A 25,231-nucleotide genomic window follows, 5' to 3' on the forward strand; every position below is an offset into this window, starting at 1 on the left:
AGAACCAGAAAGAGATGGAGAAAGAGAGTGGGAGAATGAGCAATAGAGGGAGCAAGAGAGAGAGGAAGATAGAAAGATAGAAAGAAAAAAAGTGAGGAGATGAAGATGACGGAGTAAAAGATAACAAAGTCAATTTTTGGATCCAAACTGAAAATGTCTCAGAAGTCAAATTTTATTGACGAAAGTCTTTATTCCTCGAAGATTTTTCTTTATTCCCCAAAGTCGCGGTCTAAACTAAACTTATTTAAGGAAGAGATACAACTTAATCATCATGAGATTATTCTCTGCCCGTCAATCATGACATGTAGCTTGGAAAATAGACTTAAACCCTGATGGTTTAGATTAACCATCTTAATTTCAAATGGTGTAAAAATCATACCGAATGTCACGTCTATATTTAAGATGACTAGGTCTGGTTTCTTAAAAACTTTTATGGTTCCATGTGAAGAACTTCTAAGTCATCTCAGAAAAGCATACTATGAACTTGAATAGTTTAGATTAGGTTACTAATAGTACATAATTAATATACCATATTATAATGATCTTATATCTTGTTCTTTTGCTTGGCTTCTTTGACACTTTGATGTTTGGGTTTATAAATAGAAATTTGCATGGGGTTGATCGAATTTTGACAAGTGGGTTAAAGGGTTTAGCTTAAACCTTAAGATGTTATTGCATAAAACTGATTTAAATGAAGAATCAACCGTTATCGGACCATGAAGTAGAAAAAAAGAATTCATCTAATTCGGACAACTTAACGAGTGACTTATTTGGCGTGCTATATTCCCTTTATCAATGGCATCAACCAGATCGGTTAGAATATCAGAGCACAGGATAATCCCCTCCCAAATGCAATTAGAAAGATTATAAGTCAATTAAATAGCTAAAATTTTCTAGTAACTTAAAGATTAGCTTCTGATGTTTTTTTTTTGATGAAGGATTAGCTTCTGATGTGGGTTTATAGTTTTGTTCTAAAGCATTCTAACTCTGAAAAAATTAACCAAGCTAATGAAATAGAAAAATTAATCGAGAATTTGACTCACGTTACAGCCTTTGCCTTCCTTCTTGTAGCGTCCTTCTCTCAAATCTGCAACACTTCTTTTCACTAGTTCGCCTAGATAATCGATAACCTGAAAATAATGAAAGATATGGCTTGTAAAGAATGTAAAACAAAATATTTTACTCATTACGGTGGAGTTGAAAAACTTAAATAAGCTACTAATTACATATTTCTCGAAAAACGGTTACCCTTTACTCGATCTGCATTGGCATTATAAGACGATCAAACTATCCTAATTCCTAAGTTCCCCCTTCCTAATCCAAATGAGGAGAGGACGTTATTATAAATGTTTTTTATGTATCTCAAAATTTACTTACTAAGAATTAAAAACCACAAATGCGAAAAGGAAAAGAAAGCTTTAGGTCCTTCGGGAGCTACAAAATAGTTTGGAAAAGTACCATTTCTCCTTCTTGAATGTTGTGTGTGCGAAGAGGCCCCGTCCGTGTGTCCTAGATCGACCAAAGCAAGCATCCTTTCCTGTTCTCCGGAGTCAATGGTGACCATGATAAGAGATAAGAATAAAAGAGAATGTCACTAAGCAAGGCAAACTAATTAAAATGAGGGGTTTATAATGGTCGCGGCTTTGGGGAATAAAGAAAATTCTCCGGGGAATAAATTCTCGAGGGAATCCAGTTTTTTTTGAAAATTCTCCGGGGAATAAAATTTTATGGGAATACAGAATACATTTTTTTGAAAGTTCTCCTCCATCTCATCAGTTCTCTCTGCCACTTCATCTTCTCGACACCTCATCATTTTCTCCGGCGAAAGTCGCAGGCCGGCCAATTTTCCGGCCGGCGACCTTCAAACATAATTTTTTTTTAATTTTCTCTCTCCTCTCTCTCTCTCTAATTTTTTTTTCTTTTCTCTCTTTCTCTAAAACAGATCTAGAGAGAGAGAAGGTCTGTTCTCAGAGTATTACAGATACATCGATGACAATAGAGAAGGCGAATCCTTTTTGGCACCCAGGAGCCAGGACTTCCCTTTCTCTCTCTAACTTCGGCTTCTTTATTTTTTGACTTCTGCTTCTTCTTCTTTCTTTTCGTAAACCCTAAGCACAACAAAATTTTCATGAATCTTGCAATGGGCATGGAATTCCATGTATCCGTCAATGCCTTCTTAACAGATTACGGTCTTCATCTGTACAAGGTTGAACTACTTTATAATTGTTCTTATTTAACCTTTGAGCATTCCAAATGTTGTTACCACAATCAATACCTTCAAATCCTTTAATAATTTCATGAACTGGTGATTAAGAAGGATAATGCACCGTGGGGATTCGAACAATCTATAGAAATTGGACCTCTGAGTTATCAGTCTCATAGTCAATTCACAAAAGAACCCAAGACAAATATAGATCTGTCATGTTAATTTAACAAGAACTAGTAATGGTTTAAGAAAGGTCAATTCACATATAAAATCAGATCTTAGCCTTTGGAAATTGTTAATGTAAAAGGAAAATCAAACAATTGATTAAATCAGGTTAGAGAGAGAGTGAGAAATGTGATCAAATTAAGGGAGAGGGAAAATCAACAACCAAACTAGGCTATAGAGAGAACGCGAAAAACAAGATCTTAGCATCTTCCTGTGGAAATGGTTAAAGTAAAAGATCAGATCTATAGAGAGAGAGAAAAGAAAAAAAAAATTTAGAGAGAGAGAGAGGAGAGAGAATTTTTTTTTTTTTTTTATGTTTGAAGGTCGTCGGCCGAAAAATTAGCCGGCCGGCGACTTTCGCCGAGAAGATAATGAGGTGTCGAGAAGATGAAGTGGTAGAGAGAGGTGATGAGATGGAGGAGTCTTTTTTATAGCATCTTCTAAAATTAGAAGCCCCTTAACAATAAAAAGAAACATAAAAAGTCAATCTTATTTGACTAGTTTTAAGAAAAGTCTTTATTTCCCGAGGAATTTTCTTTATTCCCCAAAGCCGCGGCCTTTATAATTTGCAGGTGGTGCTGCAAAGAAAAAAAACAACCGAGAGAGATTGAGAGTTTGTGGGATGGAAACCCTAATTTAGTTGTTGAATTTATATTAAAAACAAATGTAAAATTAGGTATTCTAATATTTTATTAAGAATATCTTTGTCCATAAATATTAACAGGTATGATTTTCAGGAATGAGAATGGCAAACCCACCCTCCCCACTGAGGTTTGCTATTAGGGGGAATTTTATCCCAGAAATCACACGTTATTTTCGTGTGCCAAACACTAGTCTGGATTGTAATTCTCGAGAATCACATTGGGTTTGATATTACCCCTTTTGGGAGAATCCTATTCCCATAAATCACACACTATTTCCGTGTGCCAAATAATAGTTTGGATTGTGATTCTCGAGAATCACATTTCGTTCTCATTGCATCCTCGCACGCTACTGAAGGACTGAAGGCCTTAACGTGAATTATTTGTGTGTTGATTAATAATTATTTGGGTTATTTTCCAAATGGCCCCCAACTTTGTGACCAGCTTCCTGCCAAACCCCCTACTTTAGCAAATATTTTCATATGGCCCCCTTTTTCCGTTATCTTTAACTTTCAGTTACTCTCGCTCCTCCATCTCATTTCCTCTCTCTACCAAGTCACCTAACACGCCACATCATCATCTTCTCCGGCAGGGGTCGCCAGCCGGCCAAATTTCCGACCGGCGACCGTAAAACCTAAAAAAAAAATTCTCTTCTTCTTCCTCTCTCTCTCTTGCTTTCTCTCTCTTCTTCCTCTCTCTCTTCTTCTTCCTCTCTCTCTCTCTTCCCCTCTCTTCTCACTATCTCTCTGTTGGTCGGGGAAACCAGACCGACGAAGGTCTGGGATACCCTTCGCCGACCATTTTAGAGAGACAAAGAGAGTGAGAAGATAAGGGAAGAGAGAGGAAGAAGAAGAGAGAGAAAACAACAGAGAGAGGAAGAAGATGAGAAAAAAAAATTAGGTTTGAAGGTCGCCGACCGGAAATTTAGCCGGCCGACGATCCCTGCCGGAGAAGATGATGATGTGGCATGTTAGGTAACTTAGCAGAGAGATGAAATGAGATGGAGGAGTGAGAGTAACGGAAAGTTAAAGATAACGGAAAAAAGGGGCCATATAGAAATATTTGCTAAAGTAAGGGGCTAGGCAGGAAGTTGGTCACAAAATTGGGGGTATTTGAAAAATAACCTTAATTTTTATTTACGTGCCGACTAGTAATTTTTCCCCAATTCACCAATCTATCGAGACAATAAAACCATTGAGCATTTCTTATTTTTTGTTGAAATAACCATTGAGCATTTCAATACACAAAACAAATAGTGAGTATATTTTTCCCCAATTTAATGTTTTCCTTCAAATATGAATCCAAAAGTCAACCGTTGGTAACCCAAGTGGTTCCAAGGTGTTGACATAAACTCCAGAAATCTCTGGAAGTCTCAGGTTCGAATCTCAGAGAAGGTGGAATCTTTGATTATTTGATTTGGGATTATTAGGGTGTAAATAATGTAGTAGGGCTTTAGGCCATTGTCATGTTGGACTATAGGCCCGGTCTTGTTTCAGTTTGAGTGGGCAGTTATTGAGCGTATCACATCTTTGATGTATCAATGCCAAATGTCTACGACATACGTAGATCGTAGTCGAATTCCAAAAAAAAAAAAAATATGGATCCAAAAAGAAAATAAAATTCTATTACAGTATATTATAAGTATTTGAAAAAACAAAGAAAAGCTATAACTTTACATAATTTGATCCTTTAATCCCTTTTCTGAATTCTGAAACCCCAATTTGACATCAACCCATATTTAGATCAACCATTCTCTTCAAAACCCCCTTAAATCAACCCCAAAATTTCAACATTTCAGAAATTCCACTTCCACCAGATCTATTTTTCACCAAACCCTAACTACTAACCAGTTAGAATGCCAAAAAATATATCCATTTTGAGTTCCAATTTCATAACAATAGCAAATCAATTGAGTCTCATCTTTGAATCACAAGAATAAAACTCAAAACCCCAAATGAAATCGCAATCAAATTCCGTTCTTTAAGAATCGCATTCATTGAATACATAGTAATATCAGTAGTTATCTTTCCTCCTTCACGAACTAATGATTTTCTTCGTTTACCAGCAAATGCTAATAATACTAATACTGTTATCCATGTAACTACAGTTGCCCTAACTAGTATAATCAACAAAAACGCCATTATTAACATTAATACAACACCAAATAAGAATCCTGATGAAGCCGGAAAACCAGATAAAGAAGAAGATATTTCAGTCGACATTTCTAGAGAGAGAGAGAGAGAGAGAGAGTGAATTTTTTTGTTCTGTTTTCTTTCACTAATTTGTACAGTATTTATTTGAAGAGGTTTTTTTGGCTTTTGAAGGTTTGAAATGTTTCTTTCTCTCTCTCTCTCTCTCTCTCCCTCTCTCTCTCTAGAAAAATGGTAATTTTGGGATGGGTTGGATTGGTTTCCATGTGCGCACATGGAGAGGTTGGTTCAGTGGGTCCTACAGAAATTCGTAAAGTTTAAGTTTTATGAATCTTTGCCGTTGGATTTGGGACTTATTAGGTAAGGTTAATTCTAATCTAGCCTCCATTTTGTGACTAACTGGACTGTGTGGCCCTCCAGTGTTACGAAATAGCCCCCAAGAGTCGAAGACCGTGTTTTTGTTAGTCATTTTTTAAGAATTTTTTTTTTCATTTTTTACAGTTTCTTGTGTAAATATTCCCTCCCATCCATTCTCAATGCGGTAGAAAAATAGTCACAGATAGGTCATCCTCGACATCATTCATTAAAAAAGAATGTATTTCTTTTTCCAGTCATCTTCATCTATGTCTTTAGGAAGCGATGAATATGATTGTGGTGCATACAATTGTTTATTCAGTTGGTTGTCATTCACTTCATTAAACGTGGAAGTCACACGGTGGAAATAGAAATCTATCATTTATAGATTTTGTTTTTTAGGATACAAATAATAATAATTGCGATAATTTCTATAACTTTAGGGTGTACAAGTGTCTTGAAGAGAATCTCATGGTAGTTATGAATATGTTTGATCCTTATAATGTATGCGTGTCAATTAATGTATGATATATGATTGTCTATTATACTCATGTCAATTAATGTATGATATATGATTGTCTATTATACTCATGTGATCTTGTTGTTTAAAGAAAATGGCAGCGTTGATAAAAGGAGAATAAATAAAGAGATATTTCAAATGAAGGACGTTGGCATATCTACATGCGACAAATTTATGGTAGAAAGGGAAAAAAATTATACCAGGGAAACACTTATAAGATGAATAGTACAAAAATAACAACTACCGTAACTGACTAACGAGAAAATAAATTTTAACATCTTATAGACTATTATGGAACATTTCACAAATATTGGAGTCAAATTAGAATTAACTAAATTATGTAAGATCAATGGTTGTCAGAAAGATTTATCTCAAGGAGGGTTCTTGAATCTGGGTCCCGACCATCCAGGTAGATAAAAAATACTTCCATGTGAATTGATGCATCATATTATTCTGGCAAACCTCTTTTTATTGTGTACGTTTGGTGTTTATTTATGTCTCTGTTTTTGTACACAATGAATAACAAGTTTTGGATGATTCCACGAATTTGTAGTGGTAAGAAGTTAAATTTATACGTATAAATAAATAACGGACCTCGAGCACATAAAAAGACACAAGAACATGTGATTCAGATAAAAGCAGTGAACTTACTCTGGAATTTTATAATCGACCCATGGTAATTTGTTCTTTAGCTACTATATTAGAATAACTTCTATATCTTCAAGTTCAATCAAATTGTGACAGATCTATCATCGTTTATTTTATTAAACTTAAAGTTAAATAAATATAATCACAGGTCTGTTGCACAATAATCTAACAATACAATAAGTTGTCGCAAAATTATAATTGCATTTGAAATGTTAACATAACATTAATTTCTTTTTTTGAATCAATAAAGTAGTAAAACTTTAGTAATCATAGGCCTAGATTGAATAGGAAGCTTAGACGCTTAGTAGCTTAATCAAACGTGATAGAGTTTTTTTTGGTAATTTTACTTTTTTTTAAGTAAAGTTGAAAATTCGAGAACAAAAGATACATATTAGAGAGGTTTCAAAATATATTTATTTTATGTTCCTATTAAAAATAGTTGTGACTTGCAAAATAACTAAACAAGGTTTCTCTCATTTGCAAGTAAAAGTTTATAATTTAATGGAAGACCATGAACCTTGTCAATGGATACAAATGTTTTGACAATTGCTTTCACCAATGAGATAAGTTTGACATTTATCTCTGTTTGTTTTAGTTTTTCAATAAGAATACTTTTTTGAAAGACTAAAAATAATTACTACTTTCTGTAAACTTTCTGGATAGGCACCAAACATCTTTGTTTTAAGTAATCGTATAAAATTAGAAGAACATAAGACATAAAATACATAAGTAAAAAAACGTTGGTCATATGTGATATGTGTACATAAAAAAAAAGTTAGCAAATCAAATCTCAAGTAATATGCTACTATCTTTCAACAACAACAAAAAAAAAAGTAATATGCTACTACCACACCATTAACAAAACTGACTCAAAGATATAAATATTTACTTTCATAAGTAAAAGTAATGTCTTTTCTTCTAAAGTCTTACTCAAATTGACTCAGAAGTGAATATTGTTTTTTCTAACTACATATATAGATTTTTTTTCAATTATCTTTTGGATATTTTAATGATTTAATTAGAAAATATAAATTGTACCATCAATACATTGAGTATAAGATTATGAGCAAAACTTCAAGTTCAAAAATAGAGTGGAAAAATGAAATACGATTACCGTAAATCACATTCCATAATAGTACTTAATAAGGGGTAATGAGTCAAGAATGGCACTATTGGGAAGAATGCATTTCCTCGCGAAAAGGAAATCCCATTCTTTTCTAGTGCCCAAACATGACCTAAGTGATTAGAAACAATGCCATCCAAGAATATGAACCGTTGGCTTGACCTCAACGGACTATTTTAACTTCAAAACTAAAACCAGTAATTAACTTTCCCCGCCAATCAGATCAATGAGATCTCTCCAAAAAACCGTTAAACTGAATAACTGTTTTTCAAACTTTCCCTCTGTTTCTTCAACTTCAATAAACTTTCCCTCCGTTTCAGATCAATGAGATCCACCAATCATATTCAACTTCAAATTTCATCAATCTTACAAAAATGTACCAATCTGAATCATCTGAAACAAACCCATGCCAAGATCTTCACTCATGGTCTAAAAAATCACTCACAATTATCCACCAAAATCATCACTTTATACCTCTCCTTCAATCACATCAACTCTGCAAATTTAGTGTTTGATGAAATTCCTCAACCATCAAACTTCTTATGGAACATATTGATAAGAGCTTATGCAACCGAAAACCAATTTACCCAGTCTTTAAAATTGTACTTTGACATGCTAGGTACTGGTTTGAGACCTGATAAGTTTGCTTTCCCATTTGCTCTCAAATCTTGTGCTGGATTATCTGATTTGTCTGAAGGGAAACTGATTCACCAACATCTGATTCGATTTGGGTGCACTAATGATCTTTATATTGATGCTGCATTAGTAGATATGTATGCGAAATGTGGGGAAGTTAAAATTGCTCGGCTGGTGTTCGATTCTATGTCTGTGAGAGACTTGGTTTCTTGGACTTGTATGATTTCTGGGTATGCTCATAATGGTTATAATAGTGAGACATTAGAGTTCTTTGATGTAATGAGAAACTCGGGTGTGAAACCGAATCGGGTTAGTATATTAAGTGTTTTGTTAGCTTGTGGTAATCTTGGAGTTTTGAGGAAAGGTGAGTGGTTTCATAATTATGTGATTCAAACTGGGTTTCAGTCTGATATCATGGTTGCAACTGCTGTCATTGATATGTACACCAAATGCGGGAACTTGGGTTTTGCTCGTTCTTTGTTTGATCAAACAACGGGGAAAGACGTTGTTTGTTGGAGTTCGATGATTGCTAGTTATGGGATTCATGGGTATGGGACGACGGCAATTGATCTTTTCAATAAAATGGTAGACGAGGGTGTGAGACCGAATCATGTTACATTTACGTGTATTCTTTCAGCGTGCAGTCATTCTGGGATGTTAGAAGAGGGGAAGCGATTCTTTGATATAATGAGCAAGGATTATGAAGTTATACCGGAGCTCAAACACTACTCGTGTATGGTTGATCTTCTTGGACGAGCGGGAAATTTATCAGAAGCTGAAAAGTTGATAGATAATATGCCTGTAAAACAAGATTCAAGTATCTGGGGATCTCTATTAGGTGCTTGTCGGATTTATGGTAATCTAGATTTAGCTGAGAGAGTTGCAGATCGGATCCTCAAGTTAGACCCGACTCATGCTGGATATCATGTTCTACTCTCGAACATTTATGCTGCTAAATCAAGATGGAAAGATGTTGAGAGGGTGAGAGAACTAATGGCCGGAAAAGGAACCAAAAAGATAGCAGGATTTAGTTTAATTGAATACAATAATCAAGTTTATATGTTCAGTGCAGGAGATAGATCGAATCCTCAATCAGAAAAGATTTATTCTTTGTTAGCGGAGTTAGCTGCTCCTATGAGAAATCTGGGTTATGTCCCGTTAACAGATTTTGTGCTTCATGATATTGAAGATGAAGCGAAAGAAGTAGCTCTCTCATACCACAGCGAGAGGCTAGCTATAGCATTTGGACTCATTAACACGACTCAAGGAACTCCAATACGAATAACGAAGAATCTTCGAATTTGTGGAGATTGTCATAGTGCCATTAAATTCATTTCGAAGATTGTGAAACGGGTTATCATTGTAAGGGATATGCATCGGTTTCACCATTTCGAGGATGGTTCATGTTCATGTGGGGATTACTGGTAACACAAAATTAATAATCAGATCAACTGATTGAAATACAAGGAAGATTCTATAAGAAAAAAAGAAGGTAAATCACTATACTGTGCTAGCTCTTATTTCCATTTATTCTCATCCAAAATGCTATAATCTTTTGGAAGACTCTAATTAATGAAAGAAATAGAAAGACAAAATTCTGGAACCTGTTTTAACTCTATACGCAATTTAACTGTACATGGCAAACGCCATAAGCAGAATCATTGAGGCGAAAGCGATGAATAGATCACAGCCTTTGGTTGAGATACGAGTCTCGTGGAGAATTACCCATATATTCGTTGACGCTCTCAGAAACGTCAGAAACTACACGGTTTAGCCACGAGGTGCTTCGTGCCAGCCACCCAGTTTGAGCTTCATGTTGGGCTTCGATCATTTTCTTCCTTTCTTCCTCAGCTAGAATATCAAGCCGCCTTTTTTCCATGAATTCCTTGACAGCTTTAACTCCTTTATTCACAATTTCAATTGGAGGGATCACAATTGGGTTATGTTCCAAATTGAGCTTAATTAGATTTTCTAGCTGACCAAATGTATCGGGAAGAGCTTGAATTTGGTTGTTGCTGAGATCGAGTTCTTTTAGATTGATCAAATCGCATATCGAGCTTGGCAACTCTGTGAGGTCACTGAAGTTGCTATTAAGATTCAGAATCTCAAGATTTGTCAATCTACCAATTGCAAATGGCAGGCTATGGATCTCATTGAAGTAAGCGTCGAGACGTCTCAAAGACTTCATCTCAGATATCGAAGTTGGAAGAGAACGAATCTTATTAAAATGGACTGAAAGCCTCTGCAGATTTACTAATTCGAGTCCAATGTTGGTTGGCAAATAAGTCAGATGGTTGAAACTCGCATCCAACTCCACCAATGAGCTACACAAATTGATCCAGATTATGAGGCTAAATCAAACAAGAAAGAAAACTATATCCATGTTCGTTAATGAGTAAATTCGAAGAGGAACGAAAAAAAATACCTGCAATGAGAGATGCTGTCAGGTAAAGCAGTGATCTTGTTAGTTGACACATCGAGCGTCTTCAAGTTAAGCAACAACCCAATGGAGTCTGGCAGTGATTCCAAACGGTTGGTGGAAAGGTTAAGCTCTTCGAGATTTCCTAATCCTGCTATTGAATCTGGAATGACCTGTTTGTTTACTCAAACAGAAATTTGCTAATAGTTATAAACAACATAAAACTAGGCTTGAGCATCAAATGGGCGGAACTAGTAGAAACAAACTGGACCGACCAAAACCAGACTCTTTCCGGGCTAACCAAACCGAGCCGGTTTAGTTTGACTTCGGCTTGAGCATTTTGAAATCGCTCAAACCGAATTGACCTATCCAATGTCATAAATTAGTATAAAATGATTTTTCTAGTAGTTATAGTACTTTTACGTAATGAACGACTTAAAATTTTGTCATAAAGTTACGTCGTTTATTCATTTTACTATTATATGATTTTTGTAATGATAATATCTTTTGAGATAGAAGAGTACGAATTGAAGTAAGTGACATGGGGAAGTTCATTTGTGCATCATGCCAGTTTTAAGAACTCAGCATTCTAAAATAATTAATATTTTGATTCGGTTGGACCGACCAACCGATCGAGCTAAACCAAACTATACCGCACTTAATTGGCTGAACCCTTAATTGGTTCGGCTTCAATTGAGCAAATAGTGGTCCGCAAGCGACCGATGCTCGCCCCAAATACTAACCATGTAACTCATTATCTGTATAGACAGTGGAAAGACAAAAACTAAGAAGAACACCATTGGTGCTTCTTATAGGAACTTTCTTTTAGTCTAAACAGAAGGTTGTTCGTCGATTTTCAATTACAGGAAGGAACTCTGTGGCTGTGGGAAAGCTTATAAGAAGATCAACAAGAATACAAAATGATCATACCTGGAGCTGATTATTTGAGAGGTTGAGCACAACTAACCCACTAAGCTTCCCAAATGCTTCAGGAAGAAAGCTCAATTCCCTCCCAGAAAGATCGACTCTCTCGACTCCTTTACTCATGCCTTCCTGTAAGATCCCCGCAACTTCTTCATTTACTTCTTCAGTAATTGGAGGTACAATCTGTTCTTCCCCTTCATTACCTGTCGTTGCCGAATCATAAATCTTAACCAGTCTGTCCTCTGCATTTTTCAAAAGCTTCTCATAAGATTCATGTAGTTCATCCAATTGCACCAAAGCCTTATAAACTTGGATTTCTTTTTCAGCTTCCTGCCTGCATTTTTTCTCCTTTTTAGCCTGTTCAGATCGCCATTCGACTCTATCAACGTCAGCAGGTCTTGGAGCCAAAACAATCTCTTCGAGCTTCTTTGAAAGTTCAGATTCAATCTCAATGATTTTTGTTCGAGCCGAATCAACAGCTTCATGATCAGGAGGTGGACCAAGAGTTTGAAGTATCGATCGAGTTTGAGCTACATCTGAGATTGCTAGAGTCATCGAAGCTAAGATCTTTGGGTGGCCAAGATGTGGCATTTGATCCATCAAATGGGTTTCGGAACTTTTCGAACTTGACCCATGATTATATGATGCAGATGACTGTTCGATATCAGAATTTGGGATCTGCTCATAATCAATAGCGTTCGGTTTGGTTCCGATTTGAGGAAGTTGGGACATGACATAGGAGAGAACTGGAAACCTGTTTGGGTTTGGATCCATTGTTGAAGTTTGGTTTGGCACCTTGAGACAATAATGCAGAAAAAGTGTGAGTTTTAACAATGAGAAACAAATATTGCAATTAACAGATATAACCTGAAGATAAAGAAGAGGAAGAAACTACTAGTTTCACCAAAGTGGGGCAGAGAAATAGGGAAATTAACATTTTTATGGTGAAATGAACATTCCAAAAAAGTAGCCATCTTTGTTGTTCAATTTTGGTAGGAGAATTAAGACCCATTCTTTCCTTCTTTTAGTATTTTAATATAGTATAGCTTTCCGCCTATCAAGAAAATGAGTTTACGAAAATAATCGAGACGAAAAAAACAAGAGAATTGCTTATTTTTTCTTAGGTGGTACTCTCAAGAATTGCAGATAGATTGTTACTTTATTCACTTTAAAGGAAGTTCTCTATGACATGACAATGCTAATGAGTTATGTCAAGGTAGAGTATACCAAGAATGGTAGTTGAGTCTATTGCTCTATTGGTGTCAAATGGGCCGGGCCACCTGACATACTAAGGTGGGCCTTGCCCAACTGTTAGCCCGAGACAGTCCACGGGCCAACAGAGCCTGGCCTACATATTGGTCCAAGGTAGTCCACGGGCCAACAGACCCCTGCCTCAATTTACAACCTCTGTTTGAGTCTCGTCGTTCCCTTTTGAACACCACCTTTTAGTTTCCTACTTCGTGAATAATTCATTTGAATAGCGTCCTTCTACAAGAGAGACCAAAACTCTAATCCTCATAATTGGAGATTTGATTATGTGAAGTTGTATTTTTATCATTTTTGTTGAGTTTGCTCCCAATTAGGTTATTGAGTATCTATTCAGAACCTTGCCCAAACACAATGATAATTAAAGTTCAAGGTAGACAAAAATAAGGATCGAATTGAAGCTAAGATGGAAGCCACAATTGCTTAGGATTAGGTTAGGAGTACGATCGAGCTCAATAAAATTGTTATACATATCATATAGATTCATTTGTGGCCCAACAACAAAAATATAGTTCAACAATGACAATTCACAATGAATATCAAATGCAAATTTTCCACTAGAACACTCTCAATCGAAAAAAACAAACAAAACAAAGAGCATAAATATGTATAAGTTCATCTATATATATATATATATATATATATGGTTTGGGTCTAAAAGCAAATGTCGAAATGTTAATCAACAAGTAGGTCTTAAAGCTTAAGCCACAACATTATACAACAAGCATTCCACTCTATTGGCCTATACAAGGAACCTAGTTAACCTTATCATATGCTTTGTTTGTGTCTATCTTCTGGGCTAGGGTTATCAACAGGAGTCCTGAAGAAGGTGACACTAAAGTGCAAAGTTTAGCGAATGGAAATTGAAGCGAGGCTTCCTTCCTTTACCACCATTAGTGAAACCATGTGAATGCTTCTGGCATGATATCGCCACCGATTCTATCATCGATTCAGGTCCACAGACCAGTACTCCTATGTTTGAATCTCCATTTTGGTTTGGAAGTTTAGAGAATATATCTGCCGAAAGTTCACAAAACATGAAAAAATAGTGAGTTCTCAAACTTCAATATATTTGAATGATGGTTTTATATAATAACATATAAGTTTATAACAGTACCTTCGAAGTTGGGTCTTCTTCCATAATGAATCTCATGATCCTCAAGACTAGCTTTTGAGTCCAAATAACCGAACTCAGTCTCTCTGGTTTGTTTAACAGCAAGTGAAGAAGGTACGTCTTTCTTCGATTTTCTCAGTTTCACTGCCATTGTAGCTAAGCCACCGAAAAGTAAAGCGATAATAAAGGAACAAATGAGAAGGAGATTAGTAATCCAAGACGGGTTCTTCTTCTCGGAATCCTTTTTTTCCGAGTGAATAAATGCATGGTTTAGTAAGACAAGTGCAAGAAAGAAAATAACCGAAGATATTCCTACTACTCCAGTTAACCAAGGTAAACTACCAATCCCGGAAATTGCAGTAGATCTTGAATCGAAGTTTACAGTTTGGGCCTGAGATATCTGCTCATTTAGTAGTTCTCTTAGTGTTGTTGATGACTTTTCTTCTTGGGTAACAAAAACGTTTACGGTTAGACTTGGTTGGCTTAATGACTGGTTTAAAAGTAAATGTGAAATTGGGTTTAACAAACTTATGTCTACCGACTTCTTTACCGCATATACCAGACGTATTCTTGTCGGAGTCTTTTGCCTATTCTGAGTAGAAGCTATTTCCTGCAGTATGCTTAACAATGGAGTTACTCCGATTCCTCCGGCAACCAGAATTAAACTCTCATATCTGCACCCACAAATTACATCCAAGGTTAACAAATTCCTTAATTTGTTAGTCCTCTCTTCTCTTCATTTTGGACTTCTTTTTTGGTATTCCTATTTCAACTTTCAGCAATAACAAGAAAGGAATTTACCTTAGGAAATCTGTAGAGGGTGGTCCATAAGGGCCTTCGACATGAATAGGTAGACATTTATCCTGATAAGGATCAGAATCATGAGCGGCAACGATTGTGTTATAGAGTGATTTTGTCCACCACCCATCACCTTTAACTATAACTGATATTCTGTCATCAGATACACTGGAGCTGGAGATTATACTAAAAGGATGCCATTGAAGCTTCGATATGCTAGGTACTTTTAGAAATATCAAACTTGTCGGTGTATAGCTCAAACCTGCAATACTCAGACCTTGTTAATAGTTTAACTTTCTAATTTATACCATTATTTATTGAATATGGTGGTCGACAAACTTACTTGGGTTTTTGGTAAGATTGAGTTCTACAGCTTTACAGGGGAAAATGCGTGCCGAAAGCACACAAGTTTCAGCTCTTGATTGGATAATTCGAAGGAGCTTATCAAGTCCAAATAGAAGAACTCCAGAGAAGACCATGTAAAAGTGCCGATCTCCAGCATGAATCAAGAAAAGTACTAAGAAGACTGCGTAAAGATGGTGTGTGTAGTAGAAAATTTCAAACCATTTACGTCGTATTTGCGGGAGTGACGTGATCCAGATGACTAATCCTGTTACAAGTGCGAGCTCTCCAGCAAGGTACACCCTTCCCGTATTTTGCCACAGCCACATCTGTCATTTATGGACTTATTAGAAGTTTGCCGATAGAATGATAATCTCATTGCAAAGATGAGACCTTATGATCGGGCCAGATGGGGCACGGATAGTATCAGTCAAGGTTTGGGCCTCCGGAAGAAAAGACCCAATTAAGGAAATATAATCAGTTACACTAAAATGAACATAAGATGGAAATCCAAATCCGGCAAGTTAAAACCTCAGTATATGTACCTCATCCAGAATACGATGTTTAACCCCCCATATAAGGAAGGTGCTTGCACCATGCAATGTTGCGAAAAATATCATAGCAGTCCCAAGAAAGATGTGGTATCTTATGGAAGCTTCAAACTGGAAGCCAATTAGTCGAAATAATGACATACCCCTTAGAACAGGCAGAAGAAGAAGTGCTAGGCATGCTTCTGCTAACAAACCCAGCCTGGTTCCTACCTTCATGAACTTAAATTGCCACCTAAGATACACATAAAATATCAAAATCATATCGAAATGCTCGAAAGTCATTTAAAATTGTTATTTTTTCATAAGTTACCCACATATTCAATTTGAGCGACTTGCTCGGCACCATCTTCTTGAAATCTTTGGAGAGGTGAGCATACATTGTCCATGCCAGAAAGACGATGAAGACTGTCACAGCGATAAGCTCTGCCCCAGATACAACCCCTAGAGTTCTAGAAACTATTAATGGATTGGAGAGATTGGTGATTGACATTCTCACCTGTCTGTCATTCAAATTCAAGAAACAACAAACAATTTCAGCTCAATATAAACTGAAACTTGAAAACAACCAAACAACTAAATCTTATCTTACCTGTTTCTTTGTATCTTAGAATACAAATGCAAGTATATGAATCCAATTGCAGCAATAGCCATAATTGGTACTGAATAAACCACAAAATTGAGACCTGCAATTTGTCCTAGGTAAATAAGTTCATAGAATCTCAAGTACATATATAAAGGGAGAGAGAGGTTCAACATTCAAGTACCATAGTATCCAAAAACTGTTTCTCGAGCAGCATCTTCAGCTTTATGCCATGATTTTGTCCAAAACTCAGTTGGTTTGAGAAGCCAAAGAGATACCCAAACTGCAAAGATCAAGATCAATAATAGTTTGAGAACAGTAAGAAGATTGCCACTGGAAAACATGATAGATCCCTTTTCCTTCTGAATTTCAACTCTATAATTCTGTTTAGATAGAAAGTTATCTCCAAGAAGAGAGCAGGAATGACATTTAAAGGAAACTTATATGGATAGGTCCCCTCCACACAGCTGAGTTAGTGTATGTCAGTTCCATCCATGGCTGCTTTTTTCCTTTTATCCATGAAAAAGACTTAAACAGATTCAATCTTTCTAACAAAGAAACTTAAAAGCAGACGGAGTTCTGTTAAAAGCTGTTATGATATCATCTTTATCTATATTTCATTCTAATGTGTAGTGAAAATATCATGACGATCGAGAATTCAGTTATTTTTCTTTAATACTTGCTTGAAAATTTGTCAAAGCTCAAAAGGTAGAATCTCTTTCTTCTCTTTTTTTGAATGATGTAAACTTTGAACTTGGTCCTTATTGTGTAGTGGTTTTGGTATCTACTATTAACCCCACCACTTTTGTTTCTTTGTGGTTTATTATGTTTTTATTTGCTATTGACATATATATATATATATACATACATATTGACTGTTTGTCCCTCGAAAAACACATGTGAGGTAGTTGATTAGGTTTCACCCAGGTGGTTTATTAGGTGATCAACGTTGATCGTCTATTGCCACATTTGCTTGTGCAAAGACAAACCGAGCGGCCGATCATCTTATGCATCCTGGATTAACCAAACTCAAAAACAGTTAGGAGATTTTTTAATTTTCGATTATCATGGTGGGTCCAAACATAGTTGGGCATCTTTACAATTATTTCTTGTGATTGTTTCTATGTATAATTATATACACAGGTGGTTGTTCTGGGTGACAGGGTCACTTCAACCCAAAAAATCTGAATCCAAGTTGATTGGTACTGTGTAATTGGTGGGCAGATAATGAGCAGGAGTGTGCACTAAAATCTAGTAAGTGGTGGTCCATTTCTTCCATTTTCTTCTTCTACTAGGCCACTATATGTGGTAGCTACTTTCTTTGCTACATCATTGTCAACTATCCCATTAGCCACCACCACGCCAGGGTTCAAGTTCAGCTGCGACTATTATATTAAGGTAGTGTCGGTCGGTTTTTTTTTAACTCCGCATCTGATAGGAAAGAACCTAATTTAAGACTATTTTCTTGTAACTCGACATCTCTGAAAATGTCTAACAACGATATTTTCTGAACCTATTTTACGTACACTTATTTTCAATCTGAATTGAAGAGTCAAAGTCAAATGTCTAAAAATTGGCCTCATGTTTAGGATTTTTAAAGAAAGAAAGCTTGCTGAGATAGAGTAGGTAGATTTTTATAAAAAAAAATTGGAAGGGGAAACTTTTTAGATAAGGAAGGCCAAAAAATTTGACCAAAAGAATATTACTTCAATTTTTTTAATCGGAGCTACGGCTCCATAACTTTCCTAGTTTTTCAAATGGGTTCGTCTAATAAAATTAGTAAAAAAGATGGTTTTGTCGAAGGTCTTCTTTTTCTTTACTAAAAATAGGGTAAGAAAAGAAAAATTCAGAAATGGATTTGGCTATAGAGACCCCAAGCCCCTTCCAAAATAGTCCCTATAGATTGAAAATACAAAATAAGCTCATTAATCTATTTAGAAGATTCTGTGGGCACCTCTGGATTGCGATATGCCTACATTAAACCCGTGTCTCAGGGAAACTCAACTCTACCCTATTCTACATCATGAAGAAAATGAGGATACATAGCGATTTAGAGATGACAATTGAGAGACTGAGTGACTTTCTCTCCCCCACTTTAGGGGTCTGCCTCTGCCTTGAAACATTTCCTTTCTGACCAGAAGAGCTCTTTTCAAGTAGTGTTCGATTGAGATCCGATCATCAAATAAGGAAAAAATGACCATTTTTTTTCATTTGTACACGACTAAAAAGAGAACGGGTTAGATTTTAGAGATTGGGAGACGTTTTATGAAAGCAAAAAGAAGAATAAGTAAAACAAATAGAAGCACGATAAATATAATATAAATATGGTTTGTAAAGGAAAAGCTTTCTCTTCATCCAAAACTTTTTAGACATAGTACTTTTTAGTTTAATCGGGAGTTGATCAACAAGGAATAACATTCGAACTAAATATGTGCGTAATAACTATAGACAGGAAAATCTATGTGTTGGCTGTGTCTTACTTCAGGGATTTTGTAAGTTGTTTCCAACACCTCGTACCAGCGTTGGATTTCTGTACATATGACTAGTTGGCTAATAAACATGTGAGTGAGAGATAAGAAACATAAATACTTGTTCAAAAGCAGGAATTTAATGAGCATCTCCACCGGCAACTTTGAAGGGGTATTCTCACTTTGAACGATTACCTTCCTGCTTTCGAGAATTTCCTGGAAGGATAACTTCATTAGAATGGGTTAGCTTATATAATATCACAAAAGAAAACATAACCACAGATAACAGTACTATAATGAGCCATGGAAGGATAAATTTCGAAATATTTCGGTCGAAATGATAGAAATATTTCTATGCCTACCGAATTTTCCATCGAAACTGAAATTTAACTAATTTTCTCTTAACAATGTCTTGTCAAGGACATAAATTTTGAAATATTTCGAGAAATGACCAAAATATTTCCATTTCCATGTGTACCGAAATGAAATTTCATTTCTTGATTCTGATAGGTTGATAATGTGTGTGAAATATGGATTAAAGTATCTGCATTCATTTATATCATTCAATATAAACCCTAGAAAACGTTAGAAGCAACAACCAACCATTCTATATAAACCCTAAAAACAATTTTTTTAAGAAAACTCAAATTGGAAATTTCAAGAATAAAAAGAGTCGTCTAATATGCAAGATTTGATCCACCCTAGATATAAATTCAACCAAGAGATTACTTAAAAGAAAACAAAACAAGAGTTTGAAACTAGTTCAGATCAAAAAAAGCAAAACAATCGTAAACCCTAATTTTCTATGGTACCTGATTTCATGATAAACGTTTCCGCTCCTACATTAATATAAAACCTGTAATCGTAGCTTCCTCAAAACCCTAAGACCACCTCTAATTTAGATCACTAAACCCTTCCATTTCAAAAAACACAAAAACCTTACTTTATCTCTCTATCTCTGTTCTTACAATTCCCGCGTAAATATAAGCGCGCTAAAATCTTCAAGAAGCCCAAGACCACTGGGTTGGCCCATAACTAGGCCCGTTTAAAAAGTTATTAAGCCCGGTAAGTTGGAGAGATGATTCTCCCTTATGCAAATGTATGTAGTTGTATACTATTATATCAATTATAAATCTTTTGTTTCGCTGAAATATGATCACTCGATTTCTCCAGTCTTCAACTTTCAAGATATTTTTCGTAATTTACAACTGTTTACAAGAGGTTTACAACGGTTTGCAAGAGGATTTGTAACGATTTGCAAAAGGGTCGCAACAATTTGTAACAGAGTTGTAACTGGTTTGCAAATGTTGCAAGTGCAACTGTTTGCAAAAGATTTGTAAACGAATATTGGATTTTCAAGCAAACAAAATACAAATATTTAAGATTCTAAACGGACAAAATACGAACGCTGGATTTCTAACCGAACAAAATATTATTTGTCCTTTTTTAACTTAAAAAGACTTAAAATGAGGAGTTCGACTCAATTTTCTGTATATCAATTTATACATGATAAAAGATTTGGAATATACAAAATGTGAAATTCTCTGAAAATATAGGCTATTTTTAAGGAAGCGAAGTTTAATATCCCAATTGAATTAGAGTTCAGGTAGGTTTGTCTTGAATACTTTAGGGGGATTGGACGATGACCTAAAATTAAGCCCAAAATAAGAGCCCAGTTCATTAATGCCAAAAAATATAAAGTAGGTCTAAATGTCAGAAAAAATATTTTTTCATGTTTTTATTTTCTTCCCGTCTTGCCCTTGGACGGGACATTTCCGTATTTTCTGACAATCTGACGCGATGACAGGAAATAATTAATTTCCCGTACATTTTTTTGTTTCTCTCTCTAAAATATTCCGATTTTTTTTTCAAACTCTCAAAATGGCGCCATTTTTGTCGAAATTTTGGCAAATTTTTTTGGATGTAGCCCATTATATTTTGTTTCAATTCCTTCTTCCTTTTTATTTATACTTCAAAAATCTTCTTCATCATTCTTATTTTGTTTCACATTTTATCTATTTCAATCTCTAAAACATCAAAGTTTTTTGTTCTTTCTCTCTCTAACAGTTTTCTATTCTTATTTTCTCTCCATATTTTAACCTATTCTCTCTCCAATTTCGATTTTTTCTCTCTAAATTTCCAGTTTTTTATTTATTTATTCACTTTCGAACTGAGAATTTTCTTGTGTACTGGGAATTGTTTTGTGTACTAGCCATTGGGTTATGTACTAGACACATTTCGAACATCTCTCTAGATTTTTCCTATTTTCTCTCTCTCTAAATTTTATTCCTTTTTTCCTTTTTTATTTTCAGATTTATATCTTCAATCTCAACAGATTTCTTTCTCTTTAAAAATAGTTTTCTGTTTTAGTAGATAATCTTCCAAAAAAGAGAGAGGGCAATAATATAATCCCGCACAAATTTCTAACAGAATTAAACATTTTGAAGTAAAAAAATTTTTAACAGTTTGGACCAACTAACTCAACTAGGCCACGCTCAATGAAACTTGACAAACCTCTTCAACCAAAGTCATAATTGATCCATTTTAAAACCAAAAGCAGTTGTCGACCCACCGATGCTCACCTTTATGTCTGCTAATTGTTCGTCGGAGACTTTGTCCCTTGTTCTATTGTCTCAACCCTATGTAAAAAAAATCTGCATGAAGAGAGAGAGAGAGAGATTCATGCTCCAAAATATGTTATTTAGATAATTTTAATATATATGATTTTAGTACAATAGTTTTTTTTTTTGTTGAGGATACAATAGTTCATTTAAGAAACCATGTTAAAAATAGATGTATCCATGAGTGAAAAATCCACTTTAACTAATGTCTAAGTGGTAATGTGTACTTATCTTAAAGAGACTAGAGTTCAAATCTTATTGTTCAAAAAAACCATTAGCAATATACCCGAAGACTCTATAGAGTCCGCAATACTTGTATGTACTCTGAGATTTACCTTCGGCATAGCCAAATCCACTTGGTAGCTAAAGGTGCCGACTGACGACGAATTTATCTATTTATTTAATTTTATAGAGGTAGCATCCCTTTCACTTTTGTAAATTCAACTTCTTATGTGGACATGAGGAAATCCTGAGTATCCAAAACAAAACAACTACCACTCATTTCAATCGATCCAACAAAGCAGCCAAATCCATAAACTCATCTCTCTCCTTCTCTCTCTCTCTCTCTATCTATCTTCTCCTAAAAATCTCAAAAATATGCACATTTCTTCCTCTTTTCTTCTCCTACAACCCTCTATCTCTAATTCTATACTCCTTCACATTCCATGGCTAACTATCCACCTTAAAGAATAAAACACTAGTATATTCTCTTCTTCCTCTCTCTAGTTTCTACCTTTCTCTTCCTTCTCCCCATCTTATTATTAAGATATGAGTCCTTCTTATTGCTTTTCTTTATCTAGAACCCTTGGAAGATCTCAAATCTCCCAACACAAAATCCACTCTTCTTCTTCTTCTTTCCATAATACCCATTTCTCTATTAAAGATTTTAAGCTCAATTCTAAACTACCCAAGTCTTCTTTACTTAGATTGAGTTCTAAATTCATCATACCTTCTGCAACTCTATCTTCTTTTGCTGAAGGAGAAGAACACCACCAACAACAACAACAACAACAAGGACAAGAACAACTAGTAGCAAGTGATGTTAAAAATGGAAGTCTTGAAGAGGATGAGAAATCTGATGAGTTACTTGGAATGGCTCAAGCATTTCATATCTCATCAAAAACAGCTACTGCAATATCAATTTGTATTGCTGTTGCTGCTCTAATTGTTCCATTTTTCATGAAATCATTAGGACAGGGTTTGGACTTAAAAACCAAGTTCCTTTCTTATATCACTTTGTTGTTTGGTCTGTACATGGCTATGAATATCGGAGCGAACGATGTTGCTAATGCAATGGGGACTTCGGTCGGTTCGGGAGCTTTGAGTCTCCGACAGGCAGTACTAACGGCCGCCGTGTTAGAATTTTCCGGGGCTTTATTGATGGGTAGACATGTAACAAGTACAATGCAGAATGGAATTCTTGTTGCTAATGTTTTTCAAGGGAAGGAGTCTTTGCTTTTTGCTGGTTTGATCTCTTCTCTTGGAGCTGCTGGTACCTGGTTGCAGGTGCATTTCTTGTACTTCCTTTTTCGGTTTTTCGATTACCATATGATGATGATGATATTACCTGTTATAAGATGCATTTAAACAAGTTATTAATGTGCTAGTTGAGATCTTTAGAATGAGTAGGACTTAAGATCTGATAATTCTGTTTTGTACGCTTCAAAAACCAAAGACCATTCCAATATAATGTGTCTTATATGTTTATGAAACATCAACCGGTGGACGTTTCCATCTCGATTCCATCTTCAATTCGGCAATAGTTCAGTTCCTTGAAATGTTTCATGTGTATTCAGGTCGCGTCTTACTTCGGCTGGCCAGTTTCCACCACACATTGCATAGTAGGATCAATGGTTGGATTTGGTCTGGTGTATGGAGGAGTTGAAGCTGTCTTTTGGAGCTCACTTGCCCGAGTGACTTCATCATGGGTCATTTCCCCTGTCGTTGGAGCAGTAGTCTCGTTTCTCGTCTACAAATGTATACGAAGGGTATTTCCGAAATTTACATTGAACTCAAAACTCAAACTATTTCGAACTCTCTAAAGGAATTCTGCTCATCTTAAAATCGTTCTCGGCGCTTACCATTTTCTTTTTTGTTTCTAGTTTGTTTACTGTGCCCCAAATCCAGGGCAAGCTGCCGCTGCTGCTGCACCAATTGCAGTTTTCACGGGCGTTGCTTCTATATCATTTGTAGCTCTTCCTCTTAGCAATGTCCCTCTTATAGCTCTAGGCCAAGCTCTAGCCTGTGGGGTTGTAGGTGCATTGCTAGTGAACATAGCTATAAACAAACAACTAGGTCATCTCCTCTCTAAGGCGAAATCTAAAGAAGAAGAACAAACAGATGATTTATCTCAGAACAAAAATGTCGGGTTCCTCTCTGATATCGCCGGTCCTACTGGAACGCAGCTGAAGATCGTGTACGGAGTCTTTGGGTATATGCAGGTTCTGTCGGCTTGCTTCATGTCATTTGCTCATGGAGGCAACGATGTATCCAACGCCATTGGCCCATTAGCCGGTGCTTTATCTATTCTTGGAGGAGGCACAAGTGGAGCCGAGATTGTGATTCCGGTCGATGTTATTGCTTGGGGAGGATTCGGTATAGTTGCAGGTTTAATGATGTGGGGTTATATGGTTATAGCAACGATTGGGAAGAAAATAACTGAGTTAACGCCAACTAGAGGATTTGCAGCCGAATTTGCAGCAGCAACCGTTGTTCTTTTCGCGTCAAAGTTGGGACTACCTATTTCAGCAACTCACACTCTCGTTGGAGCTGTCATGGGTGTTGGATTTGCGAGAGGACTTAACAACGTGAGGGCCGAAACTGTTAAAGGGATTGTGACTTCTTGGGCTATCACAATTCCTGTTGGTGCATTTCTTTCAATTGCCTATACATGGATTCTTACCAAGCTCTTGGCTTATCTACTATAATGGTAATAATCAAAACCATCCAAGAAACAAGTTTGAGACCTTTATCTGATTGAAAACACCACTGTTTCTGAATTTGGTCTGAAGGAAAATTATGTTGTATATTGTGCACAAACAGAACACTGAGAGAGGGAGAGAAAGAGAGGAGGAATGGGTTTATCTAGAGATTGGGTAGTTTCATCTAGTATTTCATGATTCTGCCTACTGTTCTTTGCAATTGAGAGAACTTCCGTTTTTTCATTTTCTATGATTGTTTGCTATAAATGTTTGTTGGATTCAAGATTTCAATCGTAATCTCGATTCAATGCTAAGCAACAGAATTCTTATCTTTTTCTTTTCTTTAATCGTCTCCGTTGATATCGGTTTGGAAACAGAGCTACCAACTTGATATTCTATACCAGGAGTAACTCAGTTGTTCGGACGGGATAAAGAGAGAGAGAAAGATACAGACTCAAAGTCTACTACTGTTGTTAAAATTAGGTAATTGTTCGACGAATTATGGGTCGAAATGGTAGCAACCGAGTGAACAGGTTTTTGGAGATGATAAGAATTATTTGAGCCTGACAAAGAGAATGAAGCTGAGACAGACAATGAAATTGTCAGCAATAAATAGTATAATGAATTTAAACAAATCCAAGTAATTCCTAATCGAGTTTATAACTAACATAACAGACAGAAACAATATATCATGATCAAGTAATATCGAAATTAACAGGTTAAG

The 25,231-nt window shown here is 35.8% G+C and overlaps 3 protein-coding genes, 1 long non-coding RNA gene and 1 pseudogene across 8 annotated transcripts; 3 read left to right on the plus strand and 2 right to left on the minus strand.

The window, feature by feature from the left end:
* Positions 1 to 4,315: 4,315 nt before the first annotated feature.
* LOC147542700 (uncharacterized) lies at positions 4,316 to 5,338 on the plus strand. The gene is made up of 2 exons (XR_015223485.1): positions 4,316 to 4,379; positions 4,684 to 5,338. It is a non-coding gene; the product is annotated as an uncharacterized LOC147542700 (long non-coding RNA).
* A 2,534-nt stretch (positions 5,339 to 7,872) lies between these two features.
* On the plus strand, positions 7,873 to 11,484 carry LOC147542701 (pentatricopeptide repeat-containing protein CRR2, chloroplastic pseudogene; annotated as a pseudogene). The gene has a single exon (XR_015223073.1). The product of XR_015223073.1 is annotated as a pentatricopeptide repeat-containing protein CRR2, chloroplastic pseudogene (transcript).
* Positions 9,981 to 13,569, minus strand: LOC147542702 (plant intracellular Ras-group-related LRR protein 9-like). Of its 2 annotated transcripts, XM_086632308.1 has the most exons (4): positions 12,714 to 12,795; positions 11,853 to 12,641; positions 10,929 to 11,095; positions 9,981 to 10,827 (listed from the first exon to the last, which is right to left on the minus strand). In XM_086632308.1, exons 2-4 carry the CDS (start codon positions 12,618 to 12,620, stop codon positions 10,188 to 10,190), a joined length of 1,575 nt encoding a protein of 524 aa, XP_086488434.1. In that variant the 5' UTR covers positions 12,621 to 12,641; positions 12,714 to 12,795; the 3' UTR covers positions 9,981 to 10,187. The 2 variants fall into 2 exon arrangements, with proteins under 2 accessions (XP_086488434.1, XP_086488433.1); XM_086632307.1 differs by having other exon boundaries at positions 11,853 to 13,569.
* A 76-nt stretch (positions 13,570 to 13,645) lies between these two features.
* FRO8 (ferric reduction oxidase 8) lies at positions 13,646 to 20,353 on the minus strand. 3 transcript variants are annotated; one of them, XM_086632305.1, is made up of 11 exons: positions 20,028 to 20,353; positions 19,778 to 19,984; positions 19,087 to 19,181; positions 16,682 to 16,780; positions 16,507 to 16,600; positions 16,232 to 16,417; positions 15,912 to 16,149; positions 15,368 to 15,695; positions 15,028 to 15,286; positions 14,230 to 14,900; positions 13,646 to 14,129 (listed from the first exon to the last, which is right to left on the minus strand). In XM_086632305.1, the coding sequence occupies exons 5-11, from the start codon at positions 16,566 to 16,568 to the stop codon at positions 13,948 to 13,950; spliced, it is 1,926 nt and encodes a 641-aa protein (XP_086488431.1). In that variant the 5' UTR covers positions 16,569 to 16,600; positions 16,682 to 16,780; positions 19,087 to 19,181; positions 19,778 to 19,984; positions 20,028 to 20,353; the 3' UTR covers positions 13,646 to 13,947. The 3 variants fall into 3 exon arrangements, with proteins under 3 accessions (XP_086488431.1, XP_086488432.1, XP_086488430.1); XM_086632306.1 differs by having other exon boundaries at positions 19,087 to 19,193; XM_086632304.1 differs by lacking the exons at positions 19,087 to 19,181; positions 19,778 to 19,984; positions 20,028 to 20,353 and having other exon boundaries at positions 16,682 to 17,260.
* Positions 20,354 to 21,895: 1,542 nt separating this feature from the next.
* PHT2;1 (phosphate transporter 2;1) lies at positions 21,896 to 24,825 on the plus strand. Its single transcript, XM_086635107.1, has 3 exons — positions 21,896 to 23,092; positions 23,383 to 23,574; positions 23,689 to 24,825. Exons 1-3 carry the CDS (start codon positions 22,355 to 22,357, stop codon positions 24,511 to 24,513), a joined length of 1,755 nt encoding a protein of 584 aa, XP_086491233.1. The 5' UTR covers positions 21,896 to 22,354; the 3' UTR covers positions 24,514 to 24,825.
* Positions 24,826 to 25,231: the final 406 nt, after the last annotated feature.

Source organism: Eschscholzia californica, unplaced genomic scaffold (assembly GCF_041429995.1).
Source record: "Eschscholzia californica isolate CP2 unplaced genomic scaffold, dmEscCali1.0.p SCAF_4, whole genome shotgun sequence".
Lineage (NCBI taxonomy): Eukaryota > Viridiplantae > Streptophyta > Magnoliopsida > Ranunculales > Papaveraceae > Eschscholzia > Eschscholzia californica.

Excerpts from the sequence above, each read along its gene's own strand:
- FRO8 (XM_086632304.1), bottom strand. The coding sequence starts at position 16,841 with ATGTTTTCCAGTGGCAATCTTCTTACTGTTCTCAAACTATTATTGATC. Across the intron at positions 16,150-16,231 it reads AAGTCGCTCAAATTGAATAT|GTGGCAATTTAAGTTCATGA; the intron begins GTGGGTAACTTA and ends TGTGTATCTTAG. Across the intron at positions 14,901-15,027 it reads CCCTCTACAGATTTCCTAAG|ATATGAGAGTTTAATTCTGG; the intron begins GTAAATTCCTTT and ends TTGTGGGTGCAG.
- LOC147542702 (XM_086632307.1), bottom strand. The coding sequence starts at position 12,620 with ATGGATCCAAACCCAAACAGGTTTCCAGTTCTCTCCTATGTCATGTCC. Across the intron at positions 11,096-11,852 it reads TCTCAAATAATCAGCTCCAG|GTCATTCCAGATTCAATAGC; the intron begins GTATGATCATTT and ends GTAAACAAACAG. Across the intron at positions 10,828-10,928 it reads GACAGCATCTCTCATTGCAG|CTCATTGGTGGAGTTGGATG; the intron begins GTATTTTTTTTC and ends CAATTTGTGTAG.